The 12,519-nt window shown below is 38.3% G+C and overlaps 1 protein-coding gene across 7 annotated transcripts in view; it reads left to right on the top strand.

Annotated features, from left to right (window-relative positions):
* RAF1 (Raf-1 proto-oncogene, serine/threonine kinase) overlaps nucleotides 1-12,519 on the top strand; it is a 78,221-nt gene that overhangs the window by 54,198 nt on the left and 11,504 nt on the right. For 4 of the 7 annotated variants that reach the window (XM_061472935.1, XM_061472934.1, XM_061472932.1 and 1 more), the window contains 9 exons: nucleotides 133-245; nucleotides 1,298-1,400; nucleotides 2,912-3,069; nucleotides 3,977-4,075; nucleotides 5,537-5,690; nucleotides 7,199-7,258; nucleotides 8,989-9,016; nucleotides 9,108-9,235; nucleotides 10,513-10,630. In XM_061472935.1, the coding sequence (XP_061328919.1) occupies nucleotides 133-245; nucleotides 1,298-1,400; nucleotides 2,912-3,069; nucleotides 3,977-4,075; nucleotides 5,537-5,690; nucleotides 7,199-7,258; nucleotides 8,989-9,016; nucleotides 9,108-9,235; nucleotides 10,513-10,630 (961 nt within the window). The remainder of the gene's footprint in view (nucleotides 1-132; nucleotides 246-1,297; nucleotides 1,401-2,911; nucleotides 3,070-3,976; nucleotides 4,076-5,536; nucleotides 5,691-7,198; nucleotides 7,259-8,988; nucleotides 9,017-9,107; nucleotides 9,236-10,512; nucleotides 10,631-12,519) is intronic. The other 3 variants (XM_061472938.1, XM_061472937.1, XM_061472939.1) reach the window with 3 other exon arrangements.

The raw sequence follows: 12,519 nt of genomic DNA, 5'->3' as shown, positions 1-12,519 counted from the left end.
CTCTGCAGTTTTACTGCAGCTTCTACACAAAGGAGAAGAAAAAGATTCTTTTGTGCCCCCCCCCAAAAAAAAAAAAAATTTTAACCAAGTTCTGCAATCACTGACTGCATTTTCTCTTTCCCTTGGTCACAGGTGAATGTGCGGAATGGGATGACCTTACATGACTGCCTTATGAAGGCACTTAAAGTCAGAGGTCTGCAGCCAGAATGCTGCGCAGTTTTTCGACTCCTTACTGAACCAAAAGGGTAAGAGTCTGGAATGTTATATGGGAAACTTCCAGTTAGAGAATGTCAAAACCTTGAGTTTAGAATAGCAGCAATAATGGTTTCTTCCTTCTCTCATGCTAGTTTCTTTTAAAAGCAGTTTGGTTGTGAACACTGTCATGTTGCTTTCTTTGCCCTCCTCGAAGGTAGATCCTTCAGCTTCCTGGGTATTAAAAATCTTACCTTTGCTTTAAAGCTAAATATTAGAAATGTTTAAAATTGAGGGGTGCACTCTTACAGAGGCTTTTGGCATACTCCATATTAAATGATTGTGATATCCCTTCGTATTTTGAAGTATTTGGATATTTCTCCCCTACATTTGTAGTTGGCAAATTTCAGTGCTAGTGATTCTTAGCCAATTTAAATGAACATCTCCTCTGTGTGCTCAGTTTTAAGGCTCTACATTCCTCTACAACTTTTCAATGTTTGGATTTAAATCTCACTTCCGGTATTCCTTATTTTTTGTAGGACCGGGGATGCTGCTATTAAATACCAAATGATTCTTTTACAAGCTGAGGGAGTGAAGGTATCTCATGGAGTTAATACATTTAACTTCACACCTCGTAAGGCTTGGGCTTAATGCTCTTTTAAGTCTCAGTCATGAGGCAGTCATTTGTGGGTTTACATCTCTATGTAACAGAGTCCATTCTGGGGTCACCAGTAACTTTAGTGCTGAAGCACATAATATGGCTTTCATGTCACTAAGTCTGTCATTCATAATTTCTTATGTTTTGTTTGTAAGGGTATTTCTGTGACTATTACAGCTCCTAGGTGTCTTACTTCAAATAATCTATATAGCTAAATGACTTACATGTTAAAAAAGACACAGAGAAAGAGGTGAATTGCTATGTTTTTGAAGTTGCTTCTAATCTGTAAGTGAAAGAGACTGAAACAGAGCTCACTATAAGAAGTTAGCCACGCTTTTCTGTATTTGTTTTCAGTTTACTCAAGAAAACTCACAAACACAGATCATGGCTTAGGCCACACTTCTTAACTCCTCAGTAATTTTGTTGCCCCTATTTTCTCTCTTTCAGAAAAAAGGTGCGTTTGGATTGGAATACAGATGCTGCCTCCTTGATTGGAGAGGAGCTGCAAGTGGACTTTCTTGATCATGTTCCACTCACTACACATAATTTTGTAAGCCTCTCCTTTTCTGCATGTTGATGTAATTTGTAACAACTGAACCACATATGCTGTCAAGGTCGTGCTAGGCCTTAGGTATCTTTTGGCTCGCTAAACACAGGAGGGATTTTGAAAGTGATGGCTTGATTCATTCACCCCTACTCCCACAGATTAGATTGGTTAAATATCAGTTTGTAACGAAACGCCAGAATTCTGTTCATATTTACTGATCCCCAGGTGTCAGAGACCTTGAAAGCTCACATTATGCATGTTCTTCAAAAGTCTAACCATTGCCATTTTAATTTTAGATGTGTATATTTTTGTAACTGTCATATTAAGATCTCATGTCTTTATAGTCAGGGAGAAAACTTGCATTTTCAGTCTCTTGCTCAGCAGTCAGAGAAGGCTGGATGGGTTTGGCTGTTGTAATGGCACTGAATATATGAGGGTGCTGATAGTTCTGCAAGGTCATGACATTGTTTTGTGAGCTAATGCTACCTTGTAATTTGGCAGTGTTTTTTTGTGAAAGAAAGACTTCAGATTTGTAATTCCTTCTCAAAAAGTGATTATTTGCTCAGTATAGATCGAATGAATAGAGGTGGTGGTGGGTTTGGTTATTTTTCACAAAGAGATAATGCCTCTTAACAATTTTATCTTGCATTATGTTGTTCTCCCTGGGAAACAACTGTATTCCTCTTTCTAGCCTTTTTGTTGTTTAATCCCAGAAATGTATTGTCCCAAGTGGAAAACCATAAAGATTGTAATTTACATCCATCAGAAAGGTCAAGATTGATTTACAAAACCTGAAAGTAGCTTTGCTTCTATTTTACTTCCTCAGAGAACTGCAAATAAAACTGTCTGCAGTTGCTTATCAGAAAACTGGTATTTTTCTCCAGAGCTGGAATAAGCTCAAACTTCAAGTTTTCCTCCACTGTATGCTCTGGAGGATGAAACCCTTTGGTTCTTTTTAATCTTTCTGTCACATTTCAGAAGCTTTAGCAAAATGTTAAATGCCATTTAAAGGAGGAGAATTTCCTTAAACTGTTTAATTTATGAAGGAATTTGTTTCTTATGCAAGGGGTGTTGGTTAGTCATAGACATGCAACAAGCATTTTGACTAATAAAGAAACCAATGAGGTGCTCCTTGCAATCTGATCCTCCTTCATCTCCTTGGCGATACTAAAAAAACAATAAAAGACCCAGTTCCTGGCCTACCCAGCTTTGTTGCCTTACCCAGCACAAACTGGTGCTTTTTGAACTAGACAGAACCTTTTTCCCCTTTAAATAGTCATGTAAAGAAAGCCCAAAGTGTTTGTAACCTTTCCAGGTTTCCAGTCAAACTGGAAATATAGGCAAGAATTCTCAAGCATGGGTTTGACTTCAGTAGCACTGTGGGGGCACTGATAACATTTTACTTGTGGTGTTTATTTATGTCAAGCTCTGAAGATTTATTTATGTCAAGCTCTGAAGATACTCACCTTGGCTAAAGAAGAGAAGCTGGATTAATCATTTAATGTGTTTTCTAGGCTCGGAAGACCTTTCTAAAGCTTGCTTTCTGTGACATCTGCCAGAAGTTCCTGCTAAATGGGTTTCGGTGTCAGACATGTGGCTATAAATTCCATGAACACTGCAGCACTAAAGTCCCAACCATGTGTGTCGACTGGAGCAATATCAGGCAACTCTTGTAAGGACTGTTCCTTTTTCATAGCCACAGCAATTCTCTGTGACAGACAAGCATTGGGTTTTTTACTCTTCCGTTATAGAGTTAAATTGGAATTGTTGGGAAGTGGAGTCACTTTCATCAATCTACAGAACTTGTGTATTGATTTCATAAAACAGCCAGCAATGATTGTCTGTTCCCAGGTGAAGAAGGCCATTTAGATTAAATGCATTTTGCTCTTGCTGTAATCTTTAATATTCTGGGAGAAGCAAACAAGATCATGAATGAGCAGGCAGTTGCTATGATTCCCTCTGTTTCAAGAAAATAATAGTGATTCCTCCTGCGTAACACCTTTTTAGAAGAAAAAAGGCACAATTCAGTTGGACTTTAGCTGTTGGAAGCATGAGTGTTCAGAACTACCACAACTTTTGACACCCTGTTGAAAATGCATGAATGGTGAGAAAACTCATGAAGGATAATACTTTCCTAATGTTGATTAGAAAAAGTTGAAGATCATTATGTTAGAAGAAGTCCTATTATGCAAAAGTGTTAAAATCTATAGTTGGCCTTATGATGGGCCTTAGTGATTGTACTACAACTAAACTTGATCGTACAGTTACACATTTTCTGATGCTGATGAGTTAGACTGTAGGATGACTTGTGCCACTTGGTGCTACCTAGGTTTAATAGAACATAAAAAATTTTGTATCTTCAGTTTAGAAAGAACACAATGAAATTTTCTTGGGGAGTCTGAAGACCTAGTTTTTAATCATGCCATACACAGCAGAAAAACACTATGTAAAGATAAGAATGTGTTCATCAAGTTCATTGTGCTGGAAAGAAACAGCCCTTTACATTGTCAGCTTTAAAGAGCATTGTACAGGAGGTAGTGTAGCAGTTGAAATTGTAATTGTTTCTGTTGATATTTCAGATTGTTCCCAAATTCAAATATCAGTGACAGTGGTGTCCCTGCACTACCTCCCTTGACAATGAGACGGATGCGGGAGTCTGTCTCCCGGATACCTGTTAGGTAAGCTAGTATTTCCTGTCATTTCTGGTTTGGGAAATACAATTTTTTTAAAAGCAAAAAACCAAAATGCCCCAACTCCTCAAAACTAGAACCATCTCATAGAAAGTTGGGATAAATGTGCAAGAAGGCAACACCACTTCATCACAGATAACATGTAGTGTCCTTTCTTGTTCTTATATTCAAGCAAAACACTGATTTGGAGTTTGATCTTTTTAATTTTTAATCTTAAGACTTTAAGGGAGGGTATTAAAGGTTTTCTGGAGACCTTTGTTTTCCTTCCTAAGCAATTCAAGGCTCCCTCTGGTATTTTCATTGATTTTATTTTATCTGATTAGGTAGTACACATGTAAAGGCATGTGACTCATTTTGCATGGCTGGCATACGTCAACTAAAAGAAGGTTCCAATGTTATGGTGGCAGATGAAAGTTTAAAGAGAGAACAGTGGAAACTGAAAATATGCTCCTCTAAAAGAAAAATCTGAGACCTAAAAAGAGTGTGCCTGTAGTTTTAAATGCTAGACTAAAACCTGCTTTCCTTTCAGAGATGCCTGACTTCTGAGCCTAATTTGTGCCTGTATTTTTCCCTTGAAATTCTAGAGGCTGCAGAGGGCAGGCCATCTCTTGTTTTCCCTACATCCCTTTGAAAGTCTTGGCCTATTCAGGAATGAGGCACAGAGCACGTAGCTGACTTGCAAATGGTTCTATATATTCATTTATTTATTTTTTTAGTAGCAAATACATCAGGAATTGATCTTATGTTATCTTTGCCATCCTACTCTCTTTCCAGTGTTGCTGAACAATGACTGTTAACTTGATAGGGTTTTAAGCTTTTTGTGATGGCTGGCTGATTCCAGTTAGGATACTTGCGTGATTTGGGATACATAAAGTATGAATGACCTTAGCTGTGATTTATAGCTCTTTGTTGAACTGGATTTTAGTGTTGGCCTCCTTTTAACCGATATTGGGTTTCATGACTTCCTTGCTGGCTGTTCTCTGCGAACCATTGAACAGTCTTGCAAAGCTTTGCAAATTCAGGGCTTAGCAGTAAAAACAGCTCTTAAGCTATGCACTGAACAGGTTTGAAATGAGCAGTTTGTCTAGATTTCACAAACCTGAATTAATCTAACAGAGCCAGTATTTTATCAGTATGTTGAATGTGATTTGATGGGGATTGAGCTGAGCTGTGGCAAAATTCATAACAGCAGAAATAGACTTACGTTAAACACACTAGATAAGTGTGTGAGCTGACAGGATCTTCAAGTTTTCTCATTTATTTTCTAACTTAAACTGGGAATGGGTCAGCTGACCAAATAGTGTAGTTGGTGTGCAAGTCCCAGCTTTTTCTGTGCTTGGAATTCTGTGTATGTTGCTTTTGGACAGGTGACATTGAACAGTATGATTCAGTTGTTAGAGGGGGAAAAAAATAACCACAACTTTCCCATTTTCTCTCTTTCCTTCTCAGTTCCCAGCACAGGTATTCTACACCTCATGCCTTCACCTTCAACACAACAAATCCTTCCTCTGAGGGTTCTCTTTCCCAAAGACAGCGATCTACGTCCACACCAAATGTCCATATGGTTAGCACTACAATGCCTGTAGACAGCAGGATAATAGAGGTAATGCTGATGGGGAGGGAATAGCTGAAATTTGAACTAGAATTGTGACTGGCCATGTAATAGTCACTGGTTGGGTTTTCTTCTTTGCTTTTGGTCATTACTGCTCGCCTTGGCTGAGTGCTGAAGAAGATACGTGGCACATTTGCATAGAAAGCTGATAGTTCACTCTTAGTCTTTATATACTTTTGCTGAAGTTCTAGGTAGGTTTTGGGGGCCTGTGAAGATGTGGGGGAGCTTAACAATAAAGTTTCACAGAGCTGAAAAGAAAACAAGCTCAGTTTTGCTGAAGAAATGCTTATTAGGCATCTATAAAAACGTTCTTCCAAACTTGCAAATCTGGATGTGTTGGGAGCTGGTGTTTATTTTCAGTCAGACTACAAGTACTGTAAGTCTGGATGTAGTTCTCGGAGTTGGAATACTCAAGTCAAAACTTTCTTGCAATATGTTTTGTGTTATATCTGAATGGAATGAACAGTGATTCTGGGCTTGTGTGCTAAAGCCATCTGTATCTCAGAACATTTTTCTGCTGTTACTTGCTTTCAAGCACCTCTTTCCTTTTTCTTCTGTACCTTAACCTGGCAGTAGTGCGAGACAGCTCTTTGAAGTCAGGCCTAAAGTGGTTGGGGTTTGTTTTGTGATGATAAAATAAGGGAGTGGTGTGCTGGAAAGGTTTGCAGAAAGAAGTGCTGAACTGCAAGACTTCAGAGAGGTTTGTTGGGTTTTTTTTTGCTCTGGAATAGTTTAAAAACTGTTTAGGCCAAGCAAAAGCCTTTGACTGCCAAGTTTACTTGCATCTTCAGCTGGTAGTTTATAGGCTTCTCTGAAATGGCCTGGAGAACTCCTCTGGATGTTTCAGCTGAAGAAAAGTTTACTGCAGCCCAGTAAAGTTGTTTTGGTGAGAAGCTTTGTGTCAGCTGGGCTTTATGGGGAAAGGTATTCTCCTTTCTGTTTGGTTTTCTTAGGCTTACAGTCTTTTCTACAGCTTCAGAAGCGTGGCTGACCAGCTTTAATGCATGAAAAATAATGAAGCAGTCAGGAAAGAGAATATGAATTATTGAACTTTCTAGTCTGATGAGCCTTTAAATAGACATTGCTTGCTTTATGCTTTATGCATAGCAGTAGAAACAGAACTGCTTTCAGTTCTGGCTCCTCATCATGTCAGAGGGACTGAATAAAAATCACTGCCATGTCTTAAAGGCAGTAGCTGCTTTTCCAAAGGGCTTCAAAGACTGAAAAAGTTAAAAACCTCCCAAACACCACAGAAGGTAGTGGAGACCTTCTAATATGACATGAGAAAGACCACTCTAATAAAGTGGTTTACCAAAGGATAGATACTAGTGAACTTTTGGGTTTCAATGGGAATACTTCAAAGTTTTACTGCGCTTAATGATCATCTGTCATCAGATTACTCTTTCTTTTATTTATCCTAACATTTAATTCTTCCATTTTTAAATTTTCTTTTATACTTCCTCTGTTCTTTTCTCTCATCTCTTACCATGTTGGCCTAGAATAACAGCCTGAATGCTTCTCCCAGTTCCTGGTGCAGACGGTTTTGTTTGAGGGGAAGAGTAGGTATTTTCTTGGTGCCTTTTGTTTTCTTGTGATTAACAGGATTGCTGTAACTTGTAAGCCGTGGCAGTGTCCACATTCAGTGTTTTATCTGGCCTTGATTTGGTGCACATGTTTATAGCATGTTTATACTTAAATTGAGGATACTAATAGGAAGATGCAAATTGATGGAAGTGCTTCACTTTTAGTTTAGCTGGATGAATCCACACTGCGATGAGATTTGGTGTGAGTTTGAATAGGCTTGAATTAAAGATGCATTCGGTCACACAGTTTTTAAAGCCAGGCCCTTAAGCAGATCTATTGTGTAGGGTTTTTTCTCTCTCAAAACTTTTGTTGAATATAAATGTACAAAGGCCTTAGATGAAGAGCATGATTTATTTTATTCATATCCAAGTAAAGCTGCCAGACTACAGCACTGTGTATGGTATGATTTGTGTTGTAAGAACAGCTCTAAAGAATGCTGGGGTTTGTTCATTTGCTGTCGGACTCATAAGCAAAAAAGAAAATATTCACATCAGGGTTGAAGTTCAAAATTACTTTTTCCTTAAATAAGGATTACTTATGCATCAGTTTGAGAACAATTTATTTAGTTGTCCTTTGCCAGCTCCCTTGAAAGCAGTTCCATTCCCAGGCTGGTGTACAAAACCCATCACCTGGTATTGATTCAGGGCCTTAAAGAGTTTTATTGTCTTCAAAATGGACAAAAGTAGAGTTAGAGGTACTGGGTGTAGAGTCAAGCTTGGGAGAATGCGACTAGCAAGCTAAACTGATGTATTTCATAAATGAGTCTTTACTAAGGGAAACCTGCGTTTATTTGAAAACTGTATGGTGGAATGTAGGCTTGTTCTGTCCTCCTATGACATCTTACATTTGTTATTCTACTAATGAGTGTGAAAGTTTGACTTGACGTCTCTTAACTTTGACAGTGTTTAACATTTCTGTAGTGCATGTTCTTGCTTTGTACTTAATACAGTACCTGGATATTTTACCTTTCCTGTATGTACTTTGGGATAATACATAGCAGGTGAGAAAAGTTGTAAAGTCTTGTTTGTCAGAGCTTAGTTATCTTGTGCATGGCTGTAGAATTGTGTTGTAAAGTGCCTGTGGCATGAGGTGAGAGTTGTCGCACTGTGCCAGCTAGTGAACTGTGTAAGAACGTGCTTTTCAAATACCATCACACATTAATCTATGGGGAAATGTCTTGAAAATAAGATGCTTTTTATATTAGGGCACCAAATGTAGCCTTTTTTGGGTGGACATAGTATGGCAGAGATACTGAAACATGTATATTGACTTGGAATATTGGAGGAGCTTTTAAAAGTTTTCCTCCTTGTAATGCCAGAGCTTTTTGAGAACCCCCAGAGGTGTAGGACCATCTCAGGAGCTATGCTCAGGCCTGAAATACACGCATGTGCAAAAATCCCATGGTGGGAATGCAGACAGGGTTTGCAGTGGTTTTTCTTGTTCGGTGTCTTTTTCTTTTCCTTTTTCTTTTTCTTTCGTTTTTTTTTGGCAGTAACACCTCTGAATATGCTGTGAATATTTTAAGTGTTTTGGAAGAATTCACAAATTGCATGGGTTTTAGTATAGAAACCAAGCTGTCATCTTGTGAAGGATGTTGGTCAACTTGACCAAAACTGTCAGGAACAATTTCAGCACTATTCCTGTGTCTTCTTTTGTATGCTGTCATTATGTTTATTAACTTTATTACCTACTTTCTCTGTTCTAGGATGCAATTCGAAGCCATAGTGAATCAGGTATGTTTTCAAAACCAAAAATAATTTAGAATATTATTTTGTGTTTATTTTCTAGGTCATAAATTGTTTTTCTTCTGTTTTAATATTTCAGCCTCACCCTCTGCTCTGTCTGGAAGTCCTAACAATATGAGCCCAACTGGCTGGTCTCAGCCTAAAACCCCAGTCCCAGCCCAAAGAGAGCGAGCCCCTGGATCTAATACACAAGAAAAGAACAAAATTGTAAGTATGGCAATGTCTGATTTATTAATTTTTAGTTATGTAAAGTGGGCTGGGAGTAGTGGTGTGTTGGGATACATTCCTGTAATTAAAAGGCAATACAAGCTGATGGCTATCATAAAATGGTTTGGGTTGGAAAAGGACCTTAAGATCATCCATTTCCAGTCCCCTGCAAGTGGGCAGGGATGCCTCACAGTAGAGCATATCACCCAAGGCTCTGTCCAGCCTGGCCTTGAACACTGCCACGGAGGGAGCATTTACCACTTCTTTGGGCAGCCTGTGCCAGGGCCTCACCACCCTCACAGTAAAGAACTTATTCCTTATATCCAACCTGAACTGCCTCTGTTTAAGTTTGAGCCGTGCACTGTGTGTATGTAATAGCAGTGTAATAGTAACCAGCTTGGGAAGGCTAGCACTATTACATTGTAAATACACAGAACCAATTGTCAATCACTTTATCTCAGACAGCATTGTGAAGTTATTTTTCAGCACACATTTGAGGATTACCTTTCCAAATCTTTAGGATCTGCATCTTTTCTGAAGTTCTTTTTTAATATGTTTAAAGTTTAGCCTTATTTATCACTATTGGAACTGCGTTGCCATAGCTTCCATAGAAAGTGGCTATTGATAGCGCCGTCATTTTCATAGGGAATTCAGTCACAGTGTCTCAGGGATTTAACAACATACAAATTTTCCCTCAAAGGCTTGATTTAAACTTTGGGTGGGAAAAGTTACAACAATAATGAATTAATATCTCAAAATTTCTTTGAGGCTTATAATATTAGAAATGAAAATAAAATTGTTTAGTGGGACTAACCACTGCAGCATTGGAGAATTCTGCTCTCATCTTTTTGGTTTATTCCTTTTAAATATGTAAAGGAGTTCCTGAATTTTAGTACTGTTGTTTTGAAAAAGTCAGTATTTCAGATGTCTTTCAATAGTTGATTATGAAATATTTGTTCCTCTTAAGATCTAAGGTAGGAGTTTCCAGTGCAGAACTTAGCGATAGCTTCCTAAGCAGGTCAAGCCATCCAAGAAAATGTTGGTGTGGAGCAGTGTGGTTTTGGCTTTGGTTTTTTGTTCGGTTGTTTGGTTTGGTTTTGGAGTTTGTTTATTTGTAAACAAACTCACTACCCCTCACAAATTGAGATGGGAAAAACAAAGTCCAAACTGCAGCACATCTTAAACATGTATGAAGGGAGTTCTTTCATTCTTGGTGTGTATATAGAATATATTTGATTGAATACTAAAAGTAAAACCCATGTCAATTTTTGTTCCAGAGGCCTCGTGGACAGAGAGATTCCAGTTATTACTGGGAAATAGAAGCAAGTGAAGTCATGCTTTCTACCAGAATAGGGTCAGGTTCTTTTGGAACAGTTTACAAAGGCAAATGGCATGGTAAGTTCTTGACAAGTGTTACAGTTTCCTCAAAATGTTGATAAGGTAAAAGGTAAATCTAGAAACAGGTAAAATTGTTTTAATGGTGCTGTGTGCTTACCTGCCACCAAAGGCACTAGGTGAGAAATACTCATTGACTAATACAAGCAGTGGGGAAAGGAAGGCAAACAACAGACATCAAACTCTAAAATCTCACAACTGCCATCTACATGTGCACTGTGCTGGAGCCAACATTGTTTTCTTTATCACCACGTTCTCCAACAGCTTGTCCTCTGTGGAGATTTTTCTTTCCATTGTCAGGATTGAATTGGCAAAATTACCTGGGAAATTTCACAGCCTGATGTGAAATTATATTTACCTGCTTTTCAATACCTCTGTGGTTTAGTTAGCATAATATATTCAAGGTGGCAGGGAAAGGAAATGAGCATAAATTGCTTTTGCTGTGGAGTCTTTCTAAGGAGAAAATGGTTGATGTGAGAGTTTATGATATAAAGTTAGCTGGAATACTTTGAAAAGAGGCACACTGGGAACTACAGAACCAGTTTCTAAATTCAGGGCTTGTGATGTAAAAAGGGCCCTCCAGGCCCTAATTTAAATAGCTTTATTGTCATAAAATAAGCTGGAAATTTACCTTCCACCCTCTATTTTTAAAGAATAAATACTTGCATGTCTTGATGCTGACAATATCTTGGCTTTAATAGAAGAACTATCCTTATGCTACAAGTAATATTCATGAAAAGTTAAACTGATTTTCATTATACAAGTGAAATGGAACACAAAACAAGAGGAAAAATAGGTTAAATAAGAGTTTACTCAGGACGCAAGGTAAGAAATGAGAATTTCTCATTAATATTTATTGTAACAAAACGTTTGCAACTCTTCATATATCAAGAGCTTTGGTGTGTTAAACAGGAAATGTATGGGGCTACATAGGTAGGAAGAGCTCTCAGTTGTGTGCACAGGATGGCTGTCTCTTAAGTCAGTATCGATAATGTTTGATATTTATTGTAGCTTTTTATATTCTCCTGGTTTCTCAGGGAAGTCAAAATGAAATTACTTTTTTTTTTACTCATTTTTGATGTGTTCTTAAGAAACTTACAGGGTTCTATTTCTTACAAGTCTTTTCCGTTTAGAATTGAAGAAACAGGGTGCTCACTGTGCTTATTAGTGAAACCGCAGAGTTTTTTTGTAGTAACCTAATAGTACAAATGCAGCAATAAAAATGGTGAACCTAAATAAAATTAACTGAGGTGGGCAGATTACTGCAAACTTCAGTAGAAGAGCCAGGTGAAGTTAGAGGTGTTGGGTTTCCTGAAACACCCAGCTACAAAGGGCTGTTTGCAGTGAACCTGTGGGAGGTTGTGTACAACTGGATGCAAACCGTGTTAGGTTTCCCATAAGCTTTCCTGGTTTAGTCTTCCACACTAAAACTGAAGTGTCAAGGGCAGTCTTGCTCTGAGGAGTGCGTGTCTCAGTATGGAATAACTTCCATATTTTTCCAGCTTGTTCTGATGGTTAAGTACTAATTCTCATATTTGCACCACTTCTGTTACAGACCCCATTTGGATCCTGTAGTGTCCTGTAGCATGCTTCTAAATTTAAAAGGCGGAAAGAGAACCAAGGCAGTTTAAATGGGTTGGAAGACTACCTATCATAAACACTCACATTTCCCCTTTGACCCTGGTAATCAGCTCTAGGGTTTTGGTGGTTGGGGGAGGGGGGGTGTGGTGAAAGCTGATTTATCTTCAGATCGCTGCTGAACAAAGCAAGTGCTATTGTGTATTTGTTTCTGTAGAGGAAACTGCTTGGGAAATTCCATCAAGCTTAAAGAAAGTGTGGCACCTCATTCAGTGAGCCCACTCTAAGGCTAAAAACATCTCTTCATCTGT

This window comes from Pezoporus flaviventris, unplaced genomic scaffold (assembly GCF_033815535.1).
Source record: "Pezoporus flaviventris isolate CSIRO_AGI_PZ_B2104156 unplaced genomic scaffold, CSIRO_AGI_Pfla_v1 ptg000073l, whole genome shotgun sequence".
NCBI lineage: Eukaryota > Metazoa > Chordata > Aves > Psittaciformes > Psittacidae > Pezoporus > Pezoporus flaviventris.
Note: the sequence above shows the minus strand (reverse complement) of the source record. Positions and strands in the feature narration are given on the sequence as shown.